The 22,232-nt window shown below is 45.4% G+C and overlaps 1 protein-coding gene across 1 annotated transcript; it reads right to left on the reverse strand.

The window, feature by feature from the left end:
• Positions 1-411: 411 nt before the first annotated feature.
• On the reverse strand, positions 412-20,299 carry CALM2 (calmodulin 2). The gene is made up of 6 exons (XM_038751182.1): positions 20,200-20,299; positions 12,176-12,206; positions 2,666-2,809; positions 2,457-2,563; positions 1,875-2,010; positions 412-1,070 (listed from the first exon to the last, which is right to left on the reverse strand). Exons 1-6 carry the CDS (start codon positions 20,200-20,202, stop codon positions 1,042-1,044), a joined length of 450 nt encoding a protein of 149 aa, XP_038607110.1. The 5' UTR covers positions 20,203-20,299; the 3' UTR covers positions 412-1,041.
• Positions 20,300-22,232: the final 1,933 nt, after the last annotated feature.

The raw sequence follows: 22,232 nt of genomic DNA on the forward strand, positions 1-22,232 counted from the left end.
AACATAGCGCACAAATAATGGCACTTATCGAGGGCTTACTATGTGCACAGCACTGAACTAAGGGCTTAGGTGAGGGAGAGTACAATACAAGAGTCAGTAGGCATGTCCCCTGTCCCACAAGGGGGTTACAGCCTTCAACAAGGTAAAAGAATTCAAAGAAACGTTGTAGAGGGGCTACTTGGTTCTCTCTACTCTTCAGAAAGTACATCCTTGCAAATTTACTTGAGTTCTCAACACCCAAATCAAGGAGTACGGAAGGGATCATTCAAACGCGCAAGCGGTATCCGCGATTGGCTTCTAAGTCGGTTCAGTTTGAGAGTTTACCTTCATTTATTAAAATGAACCTCGCTTAATTCTAAACAGCTACATCAAAAATCCCCAAAGAACTCAAGGATGCAGTGAAACAATGGGTAAATTGTAATTTTTTATTGGAAAACAAATATACAACTTGGAATGGATTTGAGGCAATTTGTGCCATAAGCAGATTCTTTGAAAATAAGTGGCTAAACAAAGTTTAAAAAGCATAGTTAACAATAGAAGAAAATGTTTTCTGGTACAGGACCAGCAGTACAAAAAAATAGTGTACGAGTACCTGGATAATACACCCGTTTTGCAATAGTGCAACTTTAAGTACATATTGTTGACTGCCCATAGTCCAACGCAGAGTTACAACTCCACACTTCAACAACGACATGCTGACAGTTCTAAAGAAAACTACTTCTTTATAACAGGCATAACCCAGATGTTCCCTCATTTGACCAATTCCATCTAAGTTTCGATGTGCAGAAGGGCTTAGGTATATCCAGAGTAAGCCACATGCAACATGTTACTTGATCAATTTTCCAAAATAAGAGTTTCAGGACAATGACAGGAAGATAAAGGGAAGAAAAAACATGGAGGAGTGGAATCCTAATTACTATACATGCATATTCTTTTGACAGTAGAGGGGGAGGGCAGAACCTTTTACAGGTAAGTTACAAACAAAGAAAAGGCAAATAAACAATTTTGTACAAGAAATTTAACACATTCTGTACAATGTCTTCACTTTGCTGTCATCATTTGTACAAACTCTGGAAAAAAAAAAATTAAAGAGAAGGTTAAGGGTTCTCAACAGCCATGCGATGCTAGACAGTGACAATCCACCCCGGATCGTCCCACCCGGATCAAAAGAGAATTCGGATTTATCATACGTATGAGATGGAAGACTCAGATTATTGACCCACTGTTAACTATGATAGGACCTTAGTTCTTCAAGGGCCCATACTAGGTCAGAATTATTCCCATGGCACGTGATGTTCCCTGCTATCTTTTCCTCTGTTGGTGGGGAGGTTTCATCCCCCCCACATCTTACTTCCTTCCCTTCCCCACAGCACCTGTATATATGTTTGTACATATTTATTACTCTATATTTATTTTACTTGTACATATCTATTCTATTTATTTTATTTTGTTAGTATGTTTGGTTTTGTTCTCTGTCTCCCCCTTGTAGACTGTGAGCCCACTGTTGGGTAGGGACTGTCTCTATATGTTGCCAACTTGTACTTCCCAAGCGCTTAGGACACTGCTCTGCACACAGTAAGCGCTCAATAAATATGATTGATTGACTGATTCTACAATCCCCTCAGACTAAATGCAACTCAGTGACTAGGCCTGGAAGCCGGAGGCACTGGCTTTAAATCCCAGCTCTCCCACACGCCTGCTGTGTGATCTTGGTCAAGTCACTGACCTTTTCCATACCTCAGATCCCTCACCTGTAAAATGGGGCTTCAATACCTGTTCTATAGGTCTAATCTCCGCCTTGTCAACTACATCAAGTCAGACATTAAAGGGGGGGGGGGGGGCTGGGGGGGTGCCACTGGCATGGCAAGTCCTACCTTCATAGTTTACTTGACCATCACCATCGATATCTGCTTCCCTGATCATCTCGTCAACTTCTTCATCTGTTAGCTTCTCACCCAGGTTTGTCATCACATGGCGAAGTTCTGCCGCACTAATGTAACCATTACCATCCTTAAAATAAATAAATAAAAATAAGCACCCCTCAAATTGAATAAGCCAGTAACTATAAAAAAAACCCCAAACACACACACACACACACACACAAAAAAAACCCCACAAAAAACCCAAAGCCACTTAATAGTCTGACCAGGCTTGATAGAATCAAACAGAAATGGTGGGAAGAACTTCAGTTAACAGCACAGATCACTCTTTTGAGTGGTTTCGGTAAGACACCATGACCTTCGGAGGATCCAGAAAGAGGAGACTACAGCACAGACGTACTGAAATGCATATGCCACAGATGATCCTTCCAAAAAGCAGATTCCGGAAGACCCACTAGCCCAACCCACACCTTCACCTCAAAATTTCTCTGGCAAAAGAGCCGCAGCTGAAAAGTCAATTTATTGGTTTGACTAAAATGTAAATCCCACGGCTGACAAGTCAGACCGGTTTGGTACCTTATCGAACACACGGAATGCTTCTCTAATTTCTTCTTCGCTGTCTGTGTCTTTCATTTTCCTTGCCATCATCGTCAGAAATTCTGGAAAGTCAATAGTGCCATTTCCTGAGGAGGGAACAAACAAAAAAAAACCACCTTTAAATCTTAGTCACCAACTGGGGATGGGGAAGGGAATAAAGTGCAGAGGCCGAAGAATCGTTTACTTACCATCGGCATCTACTTCATTAATCATATCCTGCAGCTCCGCTTCTGTTGGGTTCTGCCCAAGTGACCTCATTACAGTCCCCAATTCCTTTGTTGTTATAGTGCCATCGCCATCCTTGTCAAATAGTGAGAAAGCTTCTTTGAATTCTGTTGGGAAAGAGAAAATTGGAATTGCTTAGTCGCGGGGAAGGCCAACCATTTATCTTGCTTAGGCTTAGCAATGCCAGCAGTCGTGCAGGGCTCTTAGGATGGGAGGCGGACTCTTCATTTGCGTGTAAGAGTGTAAAGCTATTTTTCATGAACAGTAAGTGGTAAAACTCCCCTTGAAATGGGACACACGCTAAATGTACTATGTTCTTGTATCAAAATCAAGAGGTCATTCTACCTTACCTGCAGTGGTTGCCTACCAGTTCGAACACGTTTACTGAAGATGTTTTAGTTAAAACAATCAGTTTGAAAGGAAGGAAATGGGATGCAAGGACTCAAATCTATGCCCGCAGAGAGAAAAAAACCTCTATAAAGATTACTAAATGTATAGAAGGAAAATCATGAAAAAAACCAAAATAGCAGTTGAAAAAGGACCAAACAGTGATGCCAGAATGATTGATTTAAGGTCTCAAAACACAGTCCCATCAACTACACTCAATCCTGACATGACTTTGCTAGAACAAGGTTAAGGAATTGGGAAATACTACAGCATGAGTGCTCCTTCATGCTAGTCTATATTATAACTATACTATAATCTATAACTATGTTTACTGGGCAATTATTGTGCATAGCACACTGAACCGCACACTAGGGAGAGTTCAAACTAACAGAGTTGGTACACGTGTTTCCTGCCCACATGGAGCTTGACAGTCTAAGAGGGAGAAAAGAGGGTGTATTACCTTTCAAACTCAACTCTACTAAAAAAAATACATCCCACTTAGCTTTAACAATTTCTCTCAGGTTAGATCCAAATCTCTTAGGTTGGGAGACACCCACTTTCTAGTTGCTGTTGCATTCAAATTAATGGATGTTTTGAGATTAGTTGCTGAGCCAGAATCAAGTGAAAAACCTAATCAAAAGTCTCAAAAGCTATTTGACAGCACCACATCCTTTAAGGAGATTTCTCCAAACCCTCAATGAAAGTGTACATTCTGCTGCCACGTTGCAATAATTTGCATGTGTTCCTCGTGGGCAAAGCAGTGTTTCCTTTTTTGCCTGTTTTTGACCTACCACCCCTAAGTTTCCAAAAAAACACCCTCGACTCAGCTTTGAGATTTGGGAAACGGTTTGGTGTTCCCTCTGACCACCATGACTTTCATGACTTTATAAAGTTTGCATGATTAAAGACTGTGAACCCTGTGGGACAATTATCCTGCATCTACACCAGAGCTTAGAACAGTGCCTGGCACCCAGAAAGCGCCCAATGAATACCACAATTATTATCCAGGCCCCCTTCTCTCATCTTCCCACAACTGTTTGCCAAATCCCACCATGACTAGGGGAGCCCACTGAAGCTTAAAAGGTGGTGCAGCCAAAACAAAAGGAAAAATTCAAACAGCAGAAGGTAAACATTTGGAATTCTAATTCTACACCCAGGAAGGTGTGTATACAAATACATATTTTTTAAAAAAGTCAACCATACCTGCCCACAGGGATCCCACAGTATACAGGGAAACAGATATCTATTCTATTTATTTTATTTTGTTAGTATGTTTGGTTTTGTTCCCTGTCTCCCCCTTTTAGACTGTGAGCCCACTGTTGGGTAGGGACTGTCTCTATATGTTGCCAACTTGTACTTCCCAAGCGCTTAGTCCAGTGCTCTGCACACAGTAAGCGCTCAATAAATACGATTGATGATTGATGATGATGATGACATCCACATAGGTTATGGATAGGGGGACACAGGTAGAGAAGTAAGCAGGACACTCGTGCTGGGTGATGAGTCCCCTGGATCAGGTCTGCTACTGGGCCCTGCTAACCTTTACTCATTCATTCAATCGTATTTATTGAGCGCTTACTACCGTGTGCAGAGCACTGTACTAAGCGTTTAAGGTTGGCCTTTAGGTTCGGATCAGATAAGGGCTTCTGCTCCAATAACTTTCTCCCGATCCCAGAGATACCTACCCCTCCAATTTTCCAACTGAGGTAGGAAGGTTCATGGGATCTAGGTGAGCAGACTTTCATAACCCCCCACCTCCCCAACCCCAAACACACATACACAAAAATCCAACAGCACCCTTTCCTCTCCAAAGCACGGGGGAGGTGGATTATGATTAAAAGTGAATGACATTCAGTGGGCTTTGAAGTTCAAGACCTTGGGATAATGAAGGCAGTGTGGGGACTAAAGATGTGGTGTGCCCACCCAAATCGATTTTTATGTCAAGAAATAAATAGAATTTGAGTAATTTGAAATTTCATGACGCAGCCCGGTGAGTCGACTGAATCCATTTCTGAATGCTTTCAATGCCACTGATTTCTGGATGTGCATGGACTTCATCTTGGGCTCAGGGGAAGTAAGTTAGCGGCAGTAATGGACTTTGGGTGATGGGACAGTCCTGCCCTTGGGCCTCAGGGAAGAGTTTTATGTGAGGGCAGGAAACCCTATGTACCTCAGCCCGCTTCCAGGCTCTCTCTCTTTCTCTGGATCTGGCCCCACTTCACCCATTCTGCCCTAGCCCACTTTCCCCTTTCCCACCCACGCCAACCTTCTGGCAGAACAGTGCTCGAACCTGTCTCCTTCCCTTTGCTCTCGCTGTTGCTCCTTGCTTCAACTCCCCACCTCTTCTCACCCCAAACTACATTCAAATCCCTCCTCCTTCAATTTCCCCGATGGCATTTGAGGGCTTAACTCGGGTGCAGGACTGCGTTAAGCGCTTGGGAGAGTTGCAACGTACTGCATGCAATGGAGTTGGTAAAAATGTTCCCACCATCCCTCCAAGCATCTCTGGCTGTTATTTATTTCCCCCCTAGTTACTCCAATTTGTTAGTGCTCTAAATATCGTGGCTTGTCTTGTCCGTTAAAGTACAAGCTCTTCGTGGGCAGGAAACCCGTCACTTTCTGTGTTTCTTTAAATGCCTGGTACAGTTTAGTGCACTTAATGGGTACTTAAGTAGATGCTACAACTAGGAAGAATCTAAGAAAAAAAATGGGCTGATAAAGGGCACTAATTCTGTCATTCATTCATTCATCGTATTTATTGAGCGCTTACTGTGTGCAGAGCACTGTACTAAGTGCTTGGGAAGTACAAGTCAGCAACATATAGAGACGGTTCCTATCCAACAACGGGCTCACAATCTAGAAGGCCTCAGCACCCCCTCCCCGAAGGAGATACCCAGTCTTAGAGACTCTCCCAACCTCACTGCTAATGGCAGTCTCCTGTCTTCATCAGTAGTTAGTTTGATCAAACGCTTAGTACAGTGCTCTGCACATAGTAAGCGCTCAATACGATTGATGATGATCAGCAGGAAGTCCTGTTTCAATACCAGAATGCAAGTCTAGTCACGATTAGGGCGGATAATCACACCACAAGTTTGGCCTTTTTTTGGGGGGTGGGGGGGAGGGCAGGCAAGAAGAGAAGATGACACTTCTTTAGAGGCTTCCCAGAAGCCGCTGGTCGACCTAGGCAGAGCTCCTGCTGGCTAGCTCAAGTTCTTAGTTGACCACACGCCGGTGATAAAAATAGCTTACTGTAATGACATCTCAGGGAGTTTCTTTATCTGTCCCTCTAGCACTACAATGGCTGAGTCTGATAGCTTTAGGACTAGAGCTTGTCAGGTCCCCCTAGATTGACTTCTGGTAAGTGACCACCTCCATCGGTTTTGTTTTTCAAATGGTATTTGTTGAGCACTTACTACGTGCCAAGCACCATTCTAAAGGCTGGGGTGGATACAGATCTATCAGCCCGTCCCACATGGGGCTCACAGTCGAAGTAGGAGGGAGACTAGATATTGAACCCCCATTTTACAGTTAAGGAAACTGAGGCAAAGAATCAAACATATTTACTGATATATGTATATATATGTATATATACCTGTACATGTATATGTTTGTACATATTTATTACTCTATTTTACTTGTACATATCTATTCTATTTATTTTATTTTGTTAGTATGTTTGGTTTTGTTCTCTGTCTCCCCCTTTTAGACTGTGAGCCCACTGTTGGGTAGGGACTGTCTCTATATGTTGCCAACTTGTACTTCCCAAGCGCTTAGTCCAGTGCTCTGCACACAGTAAGCGCTCAATAAATACGATTGATGATGATGATGATATTGATCACTTACTGTGTGCAGAGCCCAGTATGACTGAGTTGGTAGATGTTCCCTGCCTACAATGGGCTTACAGTCTAGAGGGGAGGCAGACACTAATACAGATAAAAAATGGATAGGTACATAAGTGCTGTGGGGCCGAAGGAGGGGTGAATAAAAGGTGCAAATCCAAATGTGAGGCCAATAACTTGCCTACGGTCACAGAGCAGTTATGCAACAGAGGCAGGATTAGATTAGAACCCAGGGCCCGACTCTCCGGCCTGGGCTCTCTCCACTAGGCCACGTGGCTTCCAAACATTCAGCTGCAGATTGTGGGGGCCAAAGGGAGCGTGCCTGTTTGAAAGACGCTCTAAGGGTCCTGTACGCTTTGAAGCAAACTAAGCTCTTCAACCTCCCCGGGCCAAGTTATCCAGAATTGTTAGGCAGCCTTGGTAAAGCACCAACCCTCAAAGAGGCTGGTCTTGAGCCCTTGGGCACGTCTTACAGTCTTGAAAGTCAAAGCTGTGACAACTGCTTTTGGCAACGGGTCTGGCCATCTTAACGAATGCCTTTATTTGCAACTAATCTAGCCGGGCTCGGATAGAGTCCTGGTGCTCTGTGAACAAGCAGTTTGGATTGGGGGCCCCCACCAGAAAACAAGATGAGATTCCAAGGATCTGTGGACTTGCATAATAACGGGGGAGAAAGCTTTCCAAGTCACTGGGCACCCCAGAATGCCCAGCCTCTCAGGATGCTTTGCTCCCACCAAGGGCTCCAGTTTTGGGTTAGAAGGCGGGGTGGTCCAGGTTCAAGACAAAGCTGCTTTCCCCCGTGCTTCCCGACTCCACGTCTGGGGGTTTCCTTGCTTGAAAGGACTCCTCTGCCTTTTGCACCAAAGTTGCTAAGGAGATCAAATAGATGATTTCTACCCCTTTAACAAGTCACTCATCGAACCCTCCCTCAATCCAGAAGAAGCTGCAGATTCACTGGGGTCAACTAAGCGCTTAGTACAGTGCTCTGCACACAGTAAGCGCTCAATAAATACGACTGAATGAACTTTGTGTTTCTCTATTTGCTGGGGAAAGAACATGGCCTACTGGAAAGAGCCCAGGCCTGAGAGTCAGAGGACCTGGGTTCTGATCCCAGCTCTGCCACCTGCTTGCTGTGTGATCTTGGGCAAGTTACATTAGTGCTCTGTGCCTGTCGCCTCATCTGTAGAGTGAGCCCACGTGGGACACAGACTGTGTTCAACCTAATTAATTAGTTCTTAGTACAGTGCTGGACATGTCGTAAACTCTTAAATAGCATAAAGCGAGGACTAGCGTGGGATTGCAGATTTTCCAAACTATTCTTCCTCTTACAGGCTAAAAAATGCTCCTTAGCAGATGACCCGCTATAACTCTACCCAATATTCCTTTTCCCTTAAGGACTCCCTCACCCACTCCCCACATAACTCCTACTTTAAAATGGCCCTCGATGACCATGCCATCCATTTTAGTAACAAAAGCCACAATCAGGCTCAAACACCCCCAAAATCTCTCCCGTGCCCTTCAGGAGATCTCCCGCCTACTTTTCCAACCTCAATCACTTCTACCCATTCATTCATTGATTGATTGATGATTGATTCATTCATTCAATCGTATTTATTGAGCGCTTACTGTGTGCAGAGCACTGTACTAAGCACTTGGGAAGTACAAGTTGGCAACATATAGAGACGGTCCCTAACCCAACAGTGGGCTCACAGTCTAGAGTCCGAGCCCACTCCAGGGTCACCAATAACTCCTAAATCCCCTAGACTTTGCTACTGTCTGACACTGAACCCACCACCTTCTCCTGGAAATGACACCATCTTAGTCTGTAGCCTTTTCTGCTTCTTCCTCCCTCTCTGGCTCTTTTGCCAACTCTTCCTCTGTCCCCTTAATCTGTAGGGGATAAAGGCTCAAGGTTTAATTCTGGGTCCCCTTCTTTTCACAATCTACCTTCGCTCCTCTGGGGCACCTGAGCCACATGCCATGGTTTCAGGATTACCAGCTCTACCTCACCAGCCCCAACTTCTCATCTCATTTGCCTCCTTTTCCTGGATGTACCCCGTTGGCGCCTCAAACTGATTTGCCCATCTTCCCTCACCCATCACAGACAACACCGCTATCCTTCTTGTCTCAAGTCTGCCACTTAAAATGGCATTAGAAATGACTCTTCCTTTCAACTTACTTAGTCCATCTGTCAGTCACCATCGTCACTAGCATCATCTCCTCCAAATCCCAACCTCCTCCTTGCCAAACTGCCCTGGTCCCCAACTGCTGCATCGGCCTCCTCTCGCAAACTTTCCCACCTCTCGTCTCTCCCTGTCCAGGCTGGACCAATCGGTCTCCAAAATGCGCTTCTCAAACCTCTCTCTAACGCCACTCAGAGAATCAAGACGCAGGTTGAGCAGTAACCTGTTGGCCCGCTGCGTGTGTTTTCACTGTGTGATGTTAGGAAAAAAAAAAATCTAAGTTCAACCTGGATAGACAACAGAATTGTGATTCCTGTACCAGTCAAGGAACACTCACAACAAATTTGCCTTACTGCAGGATTCACAAAAAACAAAAACCCCCAGTAAACTTTCTGTATTGCTTTCCTTAATTACTGAAATTCTGCAACATCTCAGTCATGGATATGAAGGTAGTTTACTATTTTAAAAACTTCTAAGTTAATAATCAATCTCGTTACCTCTTAGAGACTTCAGGACCAGTCGGCATTCATTCCAATGTATTTACTGAGCGCTTGCTGTGTGCAGAGCATTCACCCCCACAAATCCTTTCTCTACACATCCCCTTGACCCACAAGAGGATGGACACTAGCAAGACCTGAGCTTCCAGCCACTAGTTTTCTCCTGGGTCCTTCTGCTTCTCTGGGGTGGTTTCAGATCAGTCCTTTAATTAGATGCAACCTGGCTCCCCAGTAAACACGGTCCTTGCTGGAGAATTTACGCTTAGGATAGAGTTGGAATGAAAGAGCTTCCGATTGCTCCTGAAAAAGGTAGTATCCATCCTGAAAAGATACAGACACGCTGGCATTCTAAACTACACTAGAAGTCAACATAGGTGAAGGGGAACTAGAAGTTTGTTTGCCCCCTTAGGGTATGCATCCAACCTGTGAAGCCACAGACATGCCAGCATTCTACACTACACTATAAACTAGCACGTGTGAAAGGGAACTAGAAGCTATGAGACTAATTTGATAAGGTTATGAGATTCTACATGAAAGAGGTGGATTTTTTAAGTCCCAAAACTAACCTTGAAATTCTATTCCAGTAGGAACACCAGTGCATTGATTCCCCCCACCCCCTCAATGCCCGCAGTAGCCTGTCCTGTATTTTCACTGCACGCCAACAACCAAAAGCAGCAATATCTGAGGACATCAGTGCAGGGCTGTTAACATTTTGAGTTAACCCTTCAGTGATGTCACACTGAATTGTTCTGTGATGCCCTTTGAGATTGCAGAATGTTAATGAACAGCTTCAACAATCAAAACAAAAGTAGGTTTCTTTTAGTCAGTGGGTAAATTACTCCACCAGTCCCTTTTACCACAAATTTTTTAAATCTTTTTTATAAATCTCATATACCATTTATTCATAAGACCGAGCTCCAGAATCTCAAACAAGGCCACATTTGAGATTCAAAAAAAAAAAAAAAAAATCACCCACGCTACATTTAAGAATCTTGTTTTTTCCACCATTAGAACTGACAGGTCCCCCTCAATTAGTAATAATAGTATTTATTAAGCACTTACTATGTGCCAAGCACTGATTTTGACACTTAGTTTTAGAGTGAACGCCTTAGATGGAAATTAAGGTTCCTCTTTGAAAATTAAACTCCATTTAGGATGGCTCCAGAAAAGATATTTTAGTCACCTGACTACTAAACAAAAAAAAACCCAACCAAAAACATTATATAACAGGTTTTTTAAAAACATGAGAATAGCTTTATGTCAAAGCCTATCATTAAGCATCTAATTTTCTAAAGATTAATAAAGTGCTTTTAAAAATCTCTAATGCAGGCTTGAGATGATAAAAAATCCTTTTGTTTTATTGCAAAAGGTTAGCTTCCAAAAGGCATTCCTGGATGAATCCACCCACCCTGCCCCTTGGGGGTCACATTATCCCTTCAGCCACTTCAGCCCATGTTTATATTTCATTTATTCAGATTTTTTTGTATATTTGCATTCTTATTAAAATCATTAATTTAATGACCATCTCCAGGGACAGAGATTCCTTGCACAGAGCAAGTTTTCGTTCACACAATACCACTGATACTTCTGCTGTTTGTTTCCCCGACTTCCTTGTACTTAGGCCCTCGTACGATGTCGCTAAAACCATCAGTGGCCCAATTATCTCTATAATTGGAGGCAATCTGATTTAAAATGCCTATTCAGTGAGAATCCATTTTTAAAACCAAGATTTGGAACACGTTTCAGAGTTTTAATTTTCTGTGACCTACATTACGGGAAGAACACACTTGGACAACCAAGCAATTTTTGGTAGCTTGGAGTTTAGAGAATCAACAGAAATGTTAAATGTGACCAAATACCAATTATTACTCTGAGCAGGGTGATTTCTCAACCAGACTCTTTAAATACAATAAAATCTCTTTTAAACCAATATTGACTTCAATAATTCAACTCCAGTTAGCTAAAGATGCTATTGTCCTTTCCTAAATAATTCAATAATAGGGTGGATAATCTGAATTCAAAGCCCATTATTTCTGGTCCCTTGACTTTCAAGTTAATGATACTTGAATGGAAATATTCTCTTCCTTTCCTCTTCTATTCTGAACCTCCCTTGACTTGGCTTGTGGCAGTTGCCTAGGGATCAGCATCAACATTAGCAACTGCTCTGGAGCTTGATGAAATTGGATATGTGGCATTTGAGTCACAGGACAGAGTAATCACACACACACCCAAAAAAAAAACCCTTCTAGATAAATTTGTTGGCATGTCCAAAAATCCATAAAATAATTCTACCCATAAAATTATGCACTCATCTCCAACTGAAACAGGATCAGTTAATGTTAGCTGGTGCTTAATATGCATTTAGCAATTGCATTTGGTCTTGGTCATCTTCCTAGAGATGAAAGGGGGCATTAAACAAAAAAAAAAAAAAAAATCAGAGGCAGTGCTCTAGCGCTTTATGATTTAAGAAAGTAGACAATTCAAAGCATGCTAAAATGACTATTTTGCTATTAAATCAGTTTGGTAAGACCCGGTTGGCTGTAGAAGCAGCAAAGCATTTGGCTCACCTGCAATTTGCTCTTCTGTCAGTTGATCGGCCTGCAAGAGAAGCAGTGGAGTTAGTACGTGTGAAAGCATTTCTTCAACTCTGAAATAAACCACATGGCGATGGGTCAAGACAATGTTACACCAAAGGTAAGAAGCTCAAAGCACATTATTTACAGGCTCTTGCATGCTATGAGGTCCACAAAATGCTCTGGTCTTCCAGACTTCCTGGAAGAGCAGAAATGAAATTGATCATCTCTCCCTCATCCACAGGGCATGTTAACAAAAACCTGCCACGGTATTCAAAGTTGCTCGTTTGCAACGTTTTCTAAAGCAACTGTGCATGCAGTTGCATAAACAATGCAGCACACATTGAGTCTGACCCAGATTCATATTACTAAAAATCAAGACTACCAAGAGTTGACCGCCTCCCCCACCAAAAAAGGGTGGAAGGACAGACATTTTAACATTCTTCTCACTTAGAACTTCAGCCTCTACCTTTAACAGAAAAATGAAGAAACATTCAGATCAGGATGTTTCCTTAGCCTCAAGTAAGGGGAACAATGCACATAGCACTGTTGACTACCCGTTTCCCTGAGAACATTCAATTTCACCTTTGGCAGCAACTCTGACCAGGTTATTTGATTTTAACTAGTAGCTGGGATGAGGATCTTCAATTATCTGCATAATCAGTTAGCCAAAAGTCTCCCTATAAAGCCATTCAAGATTCGGCCAAGTGTCCTTCGAAAAGCAGGGGGGGTGGGTGGGTATGATCTCTTGAATTCCTGTTCTGAACTCTTCCTGCTTATGTTTCTCTCTGGAACTCGGCTTAGAAGGATTCTCCAGGACACAGCAGCAGGTTCTTCAGATTCCTCCTCTTAAGTAGGCCACAAAAATTGTCCCAAAGATGAAGAGACCCCAGCAACTCCACTAGACTGCTCTAGTCTTCTAGTTTTCCACCAAGACTACAATTAAAAAATGAGTTTCTAATCGTCCTCCTTCAGCATGAGTAGACCCATAAGGGGTTCAATTTCTAGACTTCAGTAGAGGAGAAACATAATTCCTACACTGTAGTCCAAACAAATACTAAAAATAAGTCACCACCAGCGAGGTTGGATCAGGACTAGTTCCCTACCTCTGAGTGAACAGCTAACACCAGCCAGGACAGGTGGTTGTCTGTCTATCCTATTTTTAGGAATCTGCAAGGATGAAAATCCCACAACCTCTATCGGGCCAGTTCTGGTGTTTAATCACACCTGCACAGTAAAGAATTTCTTTGTAGATTCTGGAAGGACATAAGTCTTGTATCCTTTTATCACTCCAGAGCCTGACAGCTGAGAGGCAGAGAGGCAGATAAAAATACAACTATTACTAAGAACAGGCTGTTGCAATAGCAAGCTTCCATCTGGCATCTGCTACATCTTTTCTCAACTTTGTTCTACTTCAATCGAGTAAGTTTCATCTCAAAATCAAGGCACTTTTTCTAAGGCTCAGGGTATTCTGGCAAGAGCAAACGTTCTAGTCTCACTGAAGGGAAGTCAAACTCATTAATCTTTGTGTTTGACCTAGTAGGGAGACAAACACTAGGATGCAAGAGATGACAAATTTATTCCCTTGGCACTTTTAATGGTACAATATCCTGCCCTTGCTTCCCTACAGTTTGTGCTAGTGTATGAAAGAGCTGAGTTTAATATTGATCATAGTGTGACCCTTAGGTCACCTATCACAAAAGATGACAAACACAACCATAAACGTTACAAGCAGTGGCAAAGATGATTTTGGCAATGAACTTTAACCCATCTGTGGGAACATGGCTGACGGTCCCTTCCACGTGGCACAGCTAGTCCCTAACTTGGCTAGCCCATTTGCGGCACCACCCAAAGCCTGATAAAAGCTGCTCCTTGACTAAATAAACCATCAACCTAGGCCACCTAATCTACCACACAGCAACCCCCCACCCCTTTGCTTGCTACGCTCCTCCTGGCCTAGTGGCAAGAGCACAGGCTTGGGAGTCTGGGACATGGGTTCTAATTCTGACTCTGCCACTTGTTTGCTGTTTGACCCTGGGCAACTGGCTTCTTTTCTCTGTGCTTCAGTGACCTCATCTGTAAAATGGGGGGTTAGGGCTGAGCTCCACGTGGGACAACCTGATTACCTTGTATCCGGCCCCAGTGCTTAGAACAGTGCTTGGCACATAGTGAGCGCTTAAACATCATAATGATTATTATTATCCTCTAGACCAGCGGCTAGATGGATAGAGATGAAAACAACGATAATGGAAGAACCATTAGTAAAGTTGCGGATTAGGGCAGCGGACAAGACATTCTGGAGAAAGTACATGCACAGAGTTGCTATGAATCTGAAAGGACTCAACGGCACTTAAGACTGTAAGCTCACCATGGGCAGGGAACATATATCTGCTCATTTTCTTGCACTGTACCCCTAAGTGCTTAGAACAGTGCTCTGCACATAGGAAGTGCTCAATAAATACCACTGATTGATAGATACTACCCTAGCAAAGCTGTTTTGTACGGCACTCCGTTGTACATTGACAATTTCATTAAAAAGAGGAACGTGTGTAATATATTGCAATGTGGGCAGCCACTACCCAAACAATCTTCGCAACTGAAGATAAATCGCACAACACACTCCTCTCCCTAGGCTGAGGACCAGGAGGAGCCCTGTGAAGTTGTGCAGTGCCTGGCACACAGTAAGCGCTTAAAATACCATAATTATTAAGAAGGCCCAGTAACCTGAAGGACGCATATGAGGAAATCCATTCGGTGGGCTGGGTATTGTGCCAGTGGACGCTGGATGACCATTACCTTCATAGCTGAGATCAAGCTCAGTTCCAACGGTTCTAAATTCTGACAACCTCTGGCTTAATAAAAACCTCTTGGGTTGTACTTCCCAAGCGCTTAGTACAGTGCTCTGCACGCAGTAAGCCCTAAATAAATACCATCGAATGAATGAAGGAATAAAGGCCAGCCATGATGTGCATCACATTTCAGTTAGTCACTTTGGACCCAAAGGAAGTCTTTGGTTCCCCCAAGAGAAGAGTCAGTCAGTGGTATGAGTTCCACACTGGGTGCGGAGCACTCTACTGAGCACTTGTCAGCGGTTGAAAGCTTCAACTACTAAATGATATGGATTACTGGGCTATAAGCCAGGATACTATGTAGTTAAATCTTTATTCCACCCTAGGTTAAAGGCATACTTTTGTTCTCTTTAAAAAAAAACAAAAAAACCCCACCCAAGACATCTTCCTTTGAGCGTCAGCTCTGAAAATAAACGGCTTCCCCATATTGGCCTCACAGATCGTGAAATATTTCTTTTTTTTAAAAAAAAAATAGTATTTGTTAAGCACTATGTGCCAGGTACTATACTAAGCAGCCAGGTAGATAAAAGATTATCAGGCTGGACACAGGCCCTGTCCCACTTGGGGCTCAGTCTTAATCCCCATTTTACAGATGATGTAACTGACTCCCAAGAGTGAAGTGGCTTGTCCATGGTTACACAACAGAGAAGTGGCAGAGCCGTAATTAGAACCAGGTAGGTCCTTCTGACCCCCAGACCTGTGCTTTGTCCACTAGGCCATGCTGCTTCTCTCACAGGGCACTACAAGAAATTGATTTTATTAAAAATAACGTGTATCTTGTGAGATGGACTGACTATTGAGCATTCCAACCCCCTACCGCCTATGTTTTAGAATCAAATCTACAAAATCCTCAAGATGGAACTAAGGGTGGACCAAACGTCCCAAGTAACTATTGGGATTCAGTAAATTCCACTTGCTAACACCTTTCTCATTTCTATTCAGATCTTAGAAAAGGACTAAGCGCTTAGTACAGTGCTCTGCACATAGTAAGTGCTCAATAAATATGATTGATGACTATAGGAAAGCAAATGTTTCTAGGCCTTTAATGTTAAATAAGGTAAAAATTATTCAATGGCCCATACTAAGCTTTAAATATATGGAAGGGGAAGGGGGAAAAGAAATAAAAAAAGAGGAGCCCTCATTTCCTCTTTTCCCCACTCCCTTCTGGGTCACCCTGACTTACTCCTTTCTCCACCCCCCGCCCCCAGCACTTAAGTAGAACAGTGCTCTGCACATAGTAAGCGCTTAATAAATGCCATTATAAAAAAAAAAAACTCTGTAATTCATTTATATTAATCTCTGCCTCCCCCTCTAGAATATAAACTCCCTGTGGGCAGGGAATGTGTGTTGTACTCTCCCAAGAGCTTAGTACAGGGGGCTGAGGGCAGAGTGGTCCACACATACCTTGGCACCTTACCCCACCCCTGCTGAAGTATAACTTTCACTGGGAGCAGGTAACTGGATAAATTCACATCAAGTCAACCTAGGCAATCCGAATCCAAGTTCAACTGGGATATCAAGATTAGAGCTAAAATATTCCACTTGCATTTCTTACCCTCCTTTTGGTTCAAATTTCTGGTGGCCCTGGCCTACTAAGTCTGTTAAACTGTCACCCAACTTCCTGCACACACCCATAACTGTCACCTAGAATTTCAACTGCCACAATTTTGCTTTACAAGTGAATCTCCAGCATTGGGGTGGGGCTTTCATTTTGTGACAGTCAACGCGCTAGAAATACAAACAAAAAAAAAACAAACAAAAACCAAACAAAAAAACCCCACCCCTTCTCAATACACGATCAGAAGTCGCGCCTCGATGTATAAACTTTCTGGGCAAGTCTCAATTTCCTGAATGCTTACCCTGAACCCGGAACTCTAACGTCAAAACGACTCCACTGCACTGCAGCAAAAACCCAAGTGACGTTCTTGGGAATCCCTGCCGCCTCTCACTTGGCCAGGAATTCTTTCTTCGGGAAAGAGGCGGGCTAAGGATTCACACATTTTACCCACCAGAGACGGGCGGAAGAAATGGGGGCTGCTGATTCTGCACAAGAGGTGGGCACGGCAGCTGGCACCGTTGAAGGTGGACCAACTCGACACTTAGGGCACCGTGCCCCTGCTCTCCTCGCCCCCACCATCATCAAACTGGGGGTGGAGGAGGAAGGGTCTGTGAGAAGGCACCTCCACCGCTCAGATTGGGGTGTCCTGCGCATTGCGGGGGTGTGTGGATAAAAGGAGCCCAGTTTTTAACATTACAACCCCCTGCCCTCGCTGGGGCGGGGGATACAAGGTGATCAGGTTGTCCCCCGTGGGGCTCACAGCCTTCACCCCCATTTGACAGATGAGGGAACTGAGGCCCAGAGTAGTTCAGGGACTCGCCCAAAGTCACCCACCTGACAGGTGGCGGAGCCGGGATTTGAACCCACGACTTCGGACTCCCAAGCCCGGGCTCTTTCCACTCCTGCTTCTCTATTGTGTGCAGAGCACTGTACTAAGCGCTTGGGGAAGCACAACACAAAGACCTGCCCTGCCCAGAAGGAGCTCACAGTCTGCGGGGTGGGGGGGAACAGACATCAATACAAACAGAATTACAGACAATATACATAAATGTGGAGGGGGGAGCAAAGTCAGAGCGAAGCAGAAGGGCGTGGGAGAAGAGGGAAAGCGGGGCCTGCACTATGGATGCATTCAATCATACTTATTGAGCGCTCACTGTGTGCAGAGCACTGGACTAAACGCTTGGAAAGCACAATTCGGCAATAGACCGCTGGGTGATCTTGGGCAAATCACTTAATTGCGCCACTTGTCAGCTGTGTGACTGTGGGCAAGTCACTTCACTGGGCCTCAGTTCCCTCATCTGTAAACAGGGGATCAAGACTGTGAGCCCCACGTGGGACAACCTACCTTACATCTAACCCAGCGCTTAGAACAGTGTTGGCACACAGTAAGCATTTAACAAATACCATCACCATTATTATTACCTCCTCTGCAAAACGGGGGATGAAGACTGTGACCCCCACGTGGGACAACCTGATGACCTCCTATCTACCCCCGCTTAGAACAGTGCTTGGCACCTAGTAAGCGCTTAATACCACCATTATCATTATTACTATTTACAAGCAGAGAAGCAGCGAGGCTCAGTGGAAAGAGCCCGGGCTTGGGAGTCGGAGGTCATGGGTTCGAATACCGACTCCACCCCTTATCAGCTGTGTGTGTGACTTTAGGCAAGTCACTTTACTTCTCTGGACCTCAGTGACCTCATCTGGAAAATTGGGATGAAGACTGTGAGCCCCAAGTGGGACAAACTGATCACCTTGTAACCCCCTTCTGTATCCCACAGTCACCTTCGAGACTGCAAGCCCGCTGTTGGGTAGGGACCATCTCTATAGGTTGCCAACTTGTACTTCCCAAGCGCTTAGTACAGTGCTCTGCACACAGTAAGCGCTCAATAAGTACGATTGAATAAAATAAAAATGTTGCCATTGTTATCCCTAGGTTCACAGAGCAGTGTCGTCTCGTGGATAAAACTCCAGGAGGCCTTCCCAGGCTGAGCCTCCTCCTTCCTCTCCCCTTCCCCACATCACCTGTATATATATTTGTACATATTTATTACTCTATTTTACTTGTACTTATTTATTCTATTAATATGTTTTGTTTTGTTGTCTGTCTCCCCCTTCTAGACTGTGAGCCCGCTGTTGGGTAAGGACCGTCTCTAGATGTTGCCAACTTGTACTTCCAAAGCGCTTAGTTCAGTGCTCTGCACAGTAAGCGCTCAATAAATACGACTGAATTAATGTATATATGTTTGTACATATTTATTACTCTATTTTACTTGTACATATTTCTTCTATTTATTAATATGTTTTGTTGTCTCTCTCCCCCTTCTAGACTGTGAACCCGCTGTTGGGTAGGGACCGCCTCTATATGTTGCCCACTTGGACTTCCCAAGCGCTTAGTACAGTGCTCTGCACACAGTGAGCGCTCAATAAATACGGTTGAATTGAATGAATGAATGATTAGGACTGGGAGCCCCATGTGGGACAACCTGATGACCCTGTACCTCCCCCAGCGCTTAGCACATAGGAAGCGCTTAACAAATAATAATAATGATAACATTTAATAAGCACTTCCTATGTGCAAAGCACTGTTCTAAGCGCCGGGGAGGTTACAAGGTGATGAGGTTGTCCCACGGGGGGGCTCACAGTCTTCACCCCCATTTTCCAGATAAGGGAACTGAGGCCCAGAGAAGTGAAGTAACTTGCCCAAAGTCACCCAGCTGACAAGTGGCGTAGCCGGGATTTGAACCCAGGACTTCTGACTCCAAAGCCCGGGCTCTTTCCACTGAGCCACTCTGCTTCCCTTGATACCAACATTTTCTGGTAATTTGATATTACCACATACCAACATTATTATGATTATTAAGAGAAGCAGCGTGGCTCAGTGGAAAGAGCCCGGGCTTTGGAGCCAGAGGTCATGGGTTCAAATCCCGGCTCCGCCACTTCTCAGCTGGGTGACTTTGGGCAAGCCACTTCACTGCGCCTCAGCGACCTCATCTGTAAAATGGGGATGAAGACTGTGGGACAACCTGATCACCGTGTAACCTCCCCAGCGCTTAGAACAGTGCTGTGCACACAGTGTCTCTGTATGTTGCCAACTTGTACTTCCCAAGCGCTTAGTACAGTGCTCTGCACCCAGTAAGCGCTCAATAAATACGATTGAGTGATTAATAAATGCCATTATGATGATGATGCCGCAAAGCCGCGCGCGCGCCCCCGCGTCTCCTCAGCGCGGCCGGGCGCGCCGCCGCCCCGCCTCAGACGGCGCATGCGCGCCAGGGTGCGGGGGTAGGAGGGGAGCGGCGCGCGCATGCGCACGCGCGACCCAGAGCCACCGCCCCCCCCCCCCCCCCACGCCTGCGCGTGGCGGGAGGCGCGAGACAAAGCTTCCCGCGCGCCCCCTGCAACGGTTTGAAAACGGCCTCGCGCCTTCCCCCCACCATCAACCCGTCTCCAATGGCGCCCCTTCACGGGGAATGACGCCCCGTTGGCGGGCAGGCAACCCCACCTGCGACCCCCACCTTCCCCTCCCACACATCCCCGAGATTAAGGGAGGCTTTCCCATTTTCCCTCCCTCCCACCCTTCCTCCAGGCTCTGCCCCCGCCGCCCTCACCATGCCGCAAGCCTTCCCGGGTCCTCAAGCACCGCGTCGACACGTCCGCCCGCCTCGGCTGCTGCGCTCCGACTAATCCCCCCCCAACCGCCCCCGGCGCCTCATAAACACCTCCCTCCTCCGGATCCCTCCGCCGATAACGGAACGGCAGGAACGAGTTCCGGCCAACTGAGCAAGAGCCCCCCCCCCAACGCCCTTTCGGGACCCCCTCTTCAGTGTTCTGCGGCGGGGGCGATTGGCTGATCGATCGATCGATCGATCCGAAGGAGGGGTGGCCCCCGTTCCCCCTGCAGGGGCGCTGTCGGGAGGGGGAGGGAATTACCTCAGAGGGACTACTTTGCGGCGCGGAGGGACCCCGGCGCGGCCCTGAGGAGTGCCGAGCCCGGGAGGCGGCTCCCCATTGGTCGGTTCGTACCTGCAATGCGTCACTGGGCCGCGCTCTGATTGGCCAGGGGCCCGCCCTCCGCGGCCGTTGCCGCACGAGCCCACCGGTCCTGCCAACTGCGCCAGGCCGGAGCGTCGCGCGCGCACGCCCACACACGTGTACATATGTGTGCACACGTGTACATGTGTGTGCGCACGCATGCACCCGCCGCAACCAGGCCCACTTGAGGGGTGCAGAAAAGCCACCCCGTTTCCAAGAGCCTCCCCCCCTCACACACACAACCTGTCCCAGGAGCTCACCCCACACACAATTTCCACACAACCTGCTCCAGGAGCTCACCCCACACACAAATTTCCACACAACCTGCTCCAGGAGCTCACCCCACACACAATTACCACACAACCTGCTCCAGGAGCTCACTGACGAGACCCAACGTCACCCCAAGAAAAAAGAAAAAAAAAAAAGAAAATCACCCCCAAATGTCCGAGGAAGGGGATGATTTCTTTCCCCAAATTGCAGCCCCTCAGGGCCTGGCTGAGCAGCAAAGTGGGCGTCCTCTCCCTCATTATGGCCCCTCTCATCATCCTTCAATCACACTGTAGTTCCCCCGGGGCTAAAAATACCGCTTTGTCTCACACAATTGCCTCAAATTTTGTGTGTGTATGTGTGTGATTATTTTGCAGGCATCAAGCTAGCTGCTCGAAGGGTTTATCTGAAGACATGAAGACCCCCCCCCCCCCCCCCATGCACGCACACCCCACTGAAACTGGCGGTTACATAATTGAAATTCAAAGAAAAGAAAGGATTCCTGCAAAGGACTATTAAATTATACTGCATTAAAAAAAAAAAGTCTCCCAATTCTGAGCCAGAGAACTCCCAGCCACTCTCTTAACAGGAGATACAGCTCTTGTTTGGCAACCAACCCCTGGCAAGCCACATCAATCAATCAATCAATCAATCGTATTTATTGAACGCTTACTGTGTGCAGAGCACTGTACTAAGCGCTTGGGAAGTACAAGTTGGCAACTTATAGAGACGGTCCCTACCCAACAGTGGGCTCACAGTCTAGAAGGTGGGCTCACAGTCTAGAATGAAGTCATTCATTCAATCGTATTTATTCATTCCTTCATTCAATCAATCAATCAATCAATCGTATTTATTGAGCGCTTACTGTGTGCAGAGCACTGTAATAAGCGCTTGGGAAGTACAAGTTGGCAACATATAGAGACAGTCCCTACCCAACGGTGGGCTCACAGTCTAAAAGGGGGAGACGGAGAACAAAACCAAGCATACTAACAAAATAAAATAAATAGAATAGATATGTACAAGTAAAATAAATAAATAAATAAATAGAGTAATAAATATGTACAAACATATATACAGGTGCTGTGGGGAAGGGAAGGAGGTAAGATGAGGGGGATGGAGAGGGGGACGAGGGGGAGAGGAAGGAAGGGGCTCAGTTTTATTGAGCGCTTACTGTGTGCAGAGCACTGTGCTAAGCGCTTGGGAAGTCCAAGTTGGCAACATATAGAGCCGATCCCTGCCCAACAGCGGGCTCACGGTCTAGAAGGGGGAGACAGACAACAAAACAAAACATATTAACGAAATAAAATAAATAGAATAAATACATACAAGATCAATCAGTGGT

The sequence above is a fragment of the Tachyglossus aculeatus genome, chromosome 9 (genome assembly GCF_015852505.1).
Source record: "Tachyglossus aculeatus isolate mTacAcu1 chromosome 9, mTacAcu1.pri, whole genome shotgun sequence".
Lineage (NCBI taxonomy): Eukaryota > Metazoa > Chordata > Mammalia > Monotremata > Tachyglossidae > Tachyglossus > Tachyglossus aculeatus.

Excerpts from the sequence above, each read along its gene's own strand:
- CALM2 (XM_038751182.1), bottom strand. Across the intron at positions 2,810-12,175 it reads GACAGAAGAGCAAATTGCAG|AATTCAAAGAAGCTTTCTCA; the intron begins GTGAGCCAAATG and ends CTTTCCCAACAG. Across the intron at positions 1,071-1,874 it reads TGGTCAAGTAAACTATGAAG|AGTTTGTACAAATGATGACA; the intron begins GTAGGACTTGCC and ends TTTTTTTTCCAG.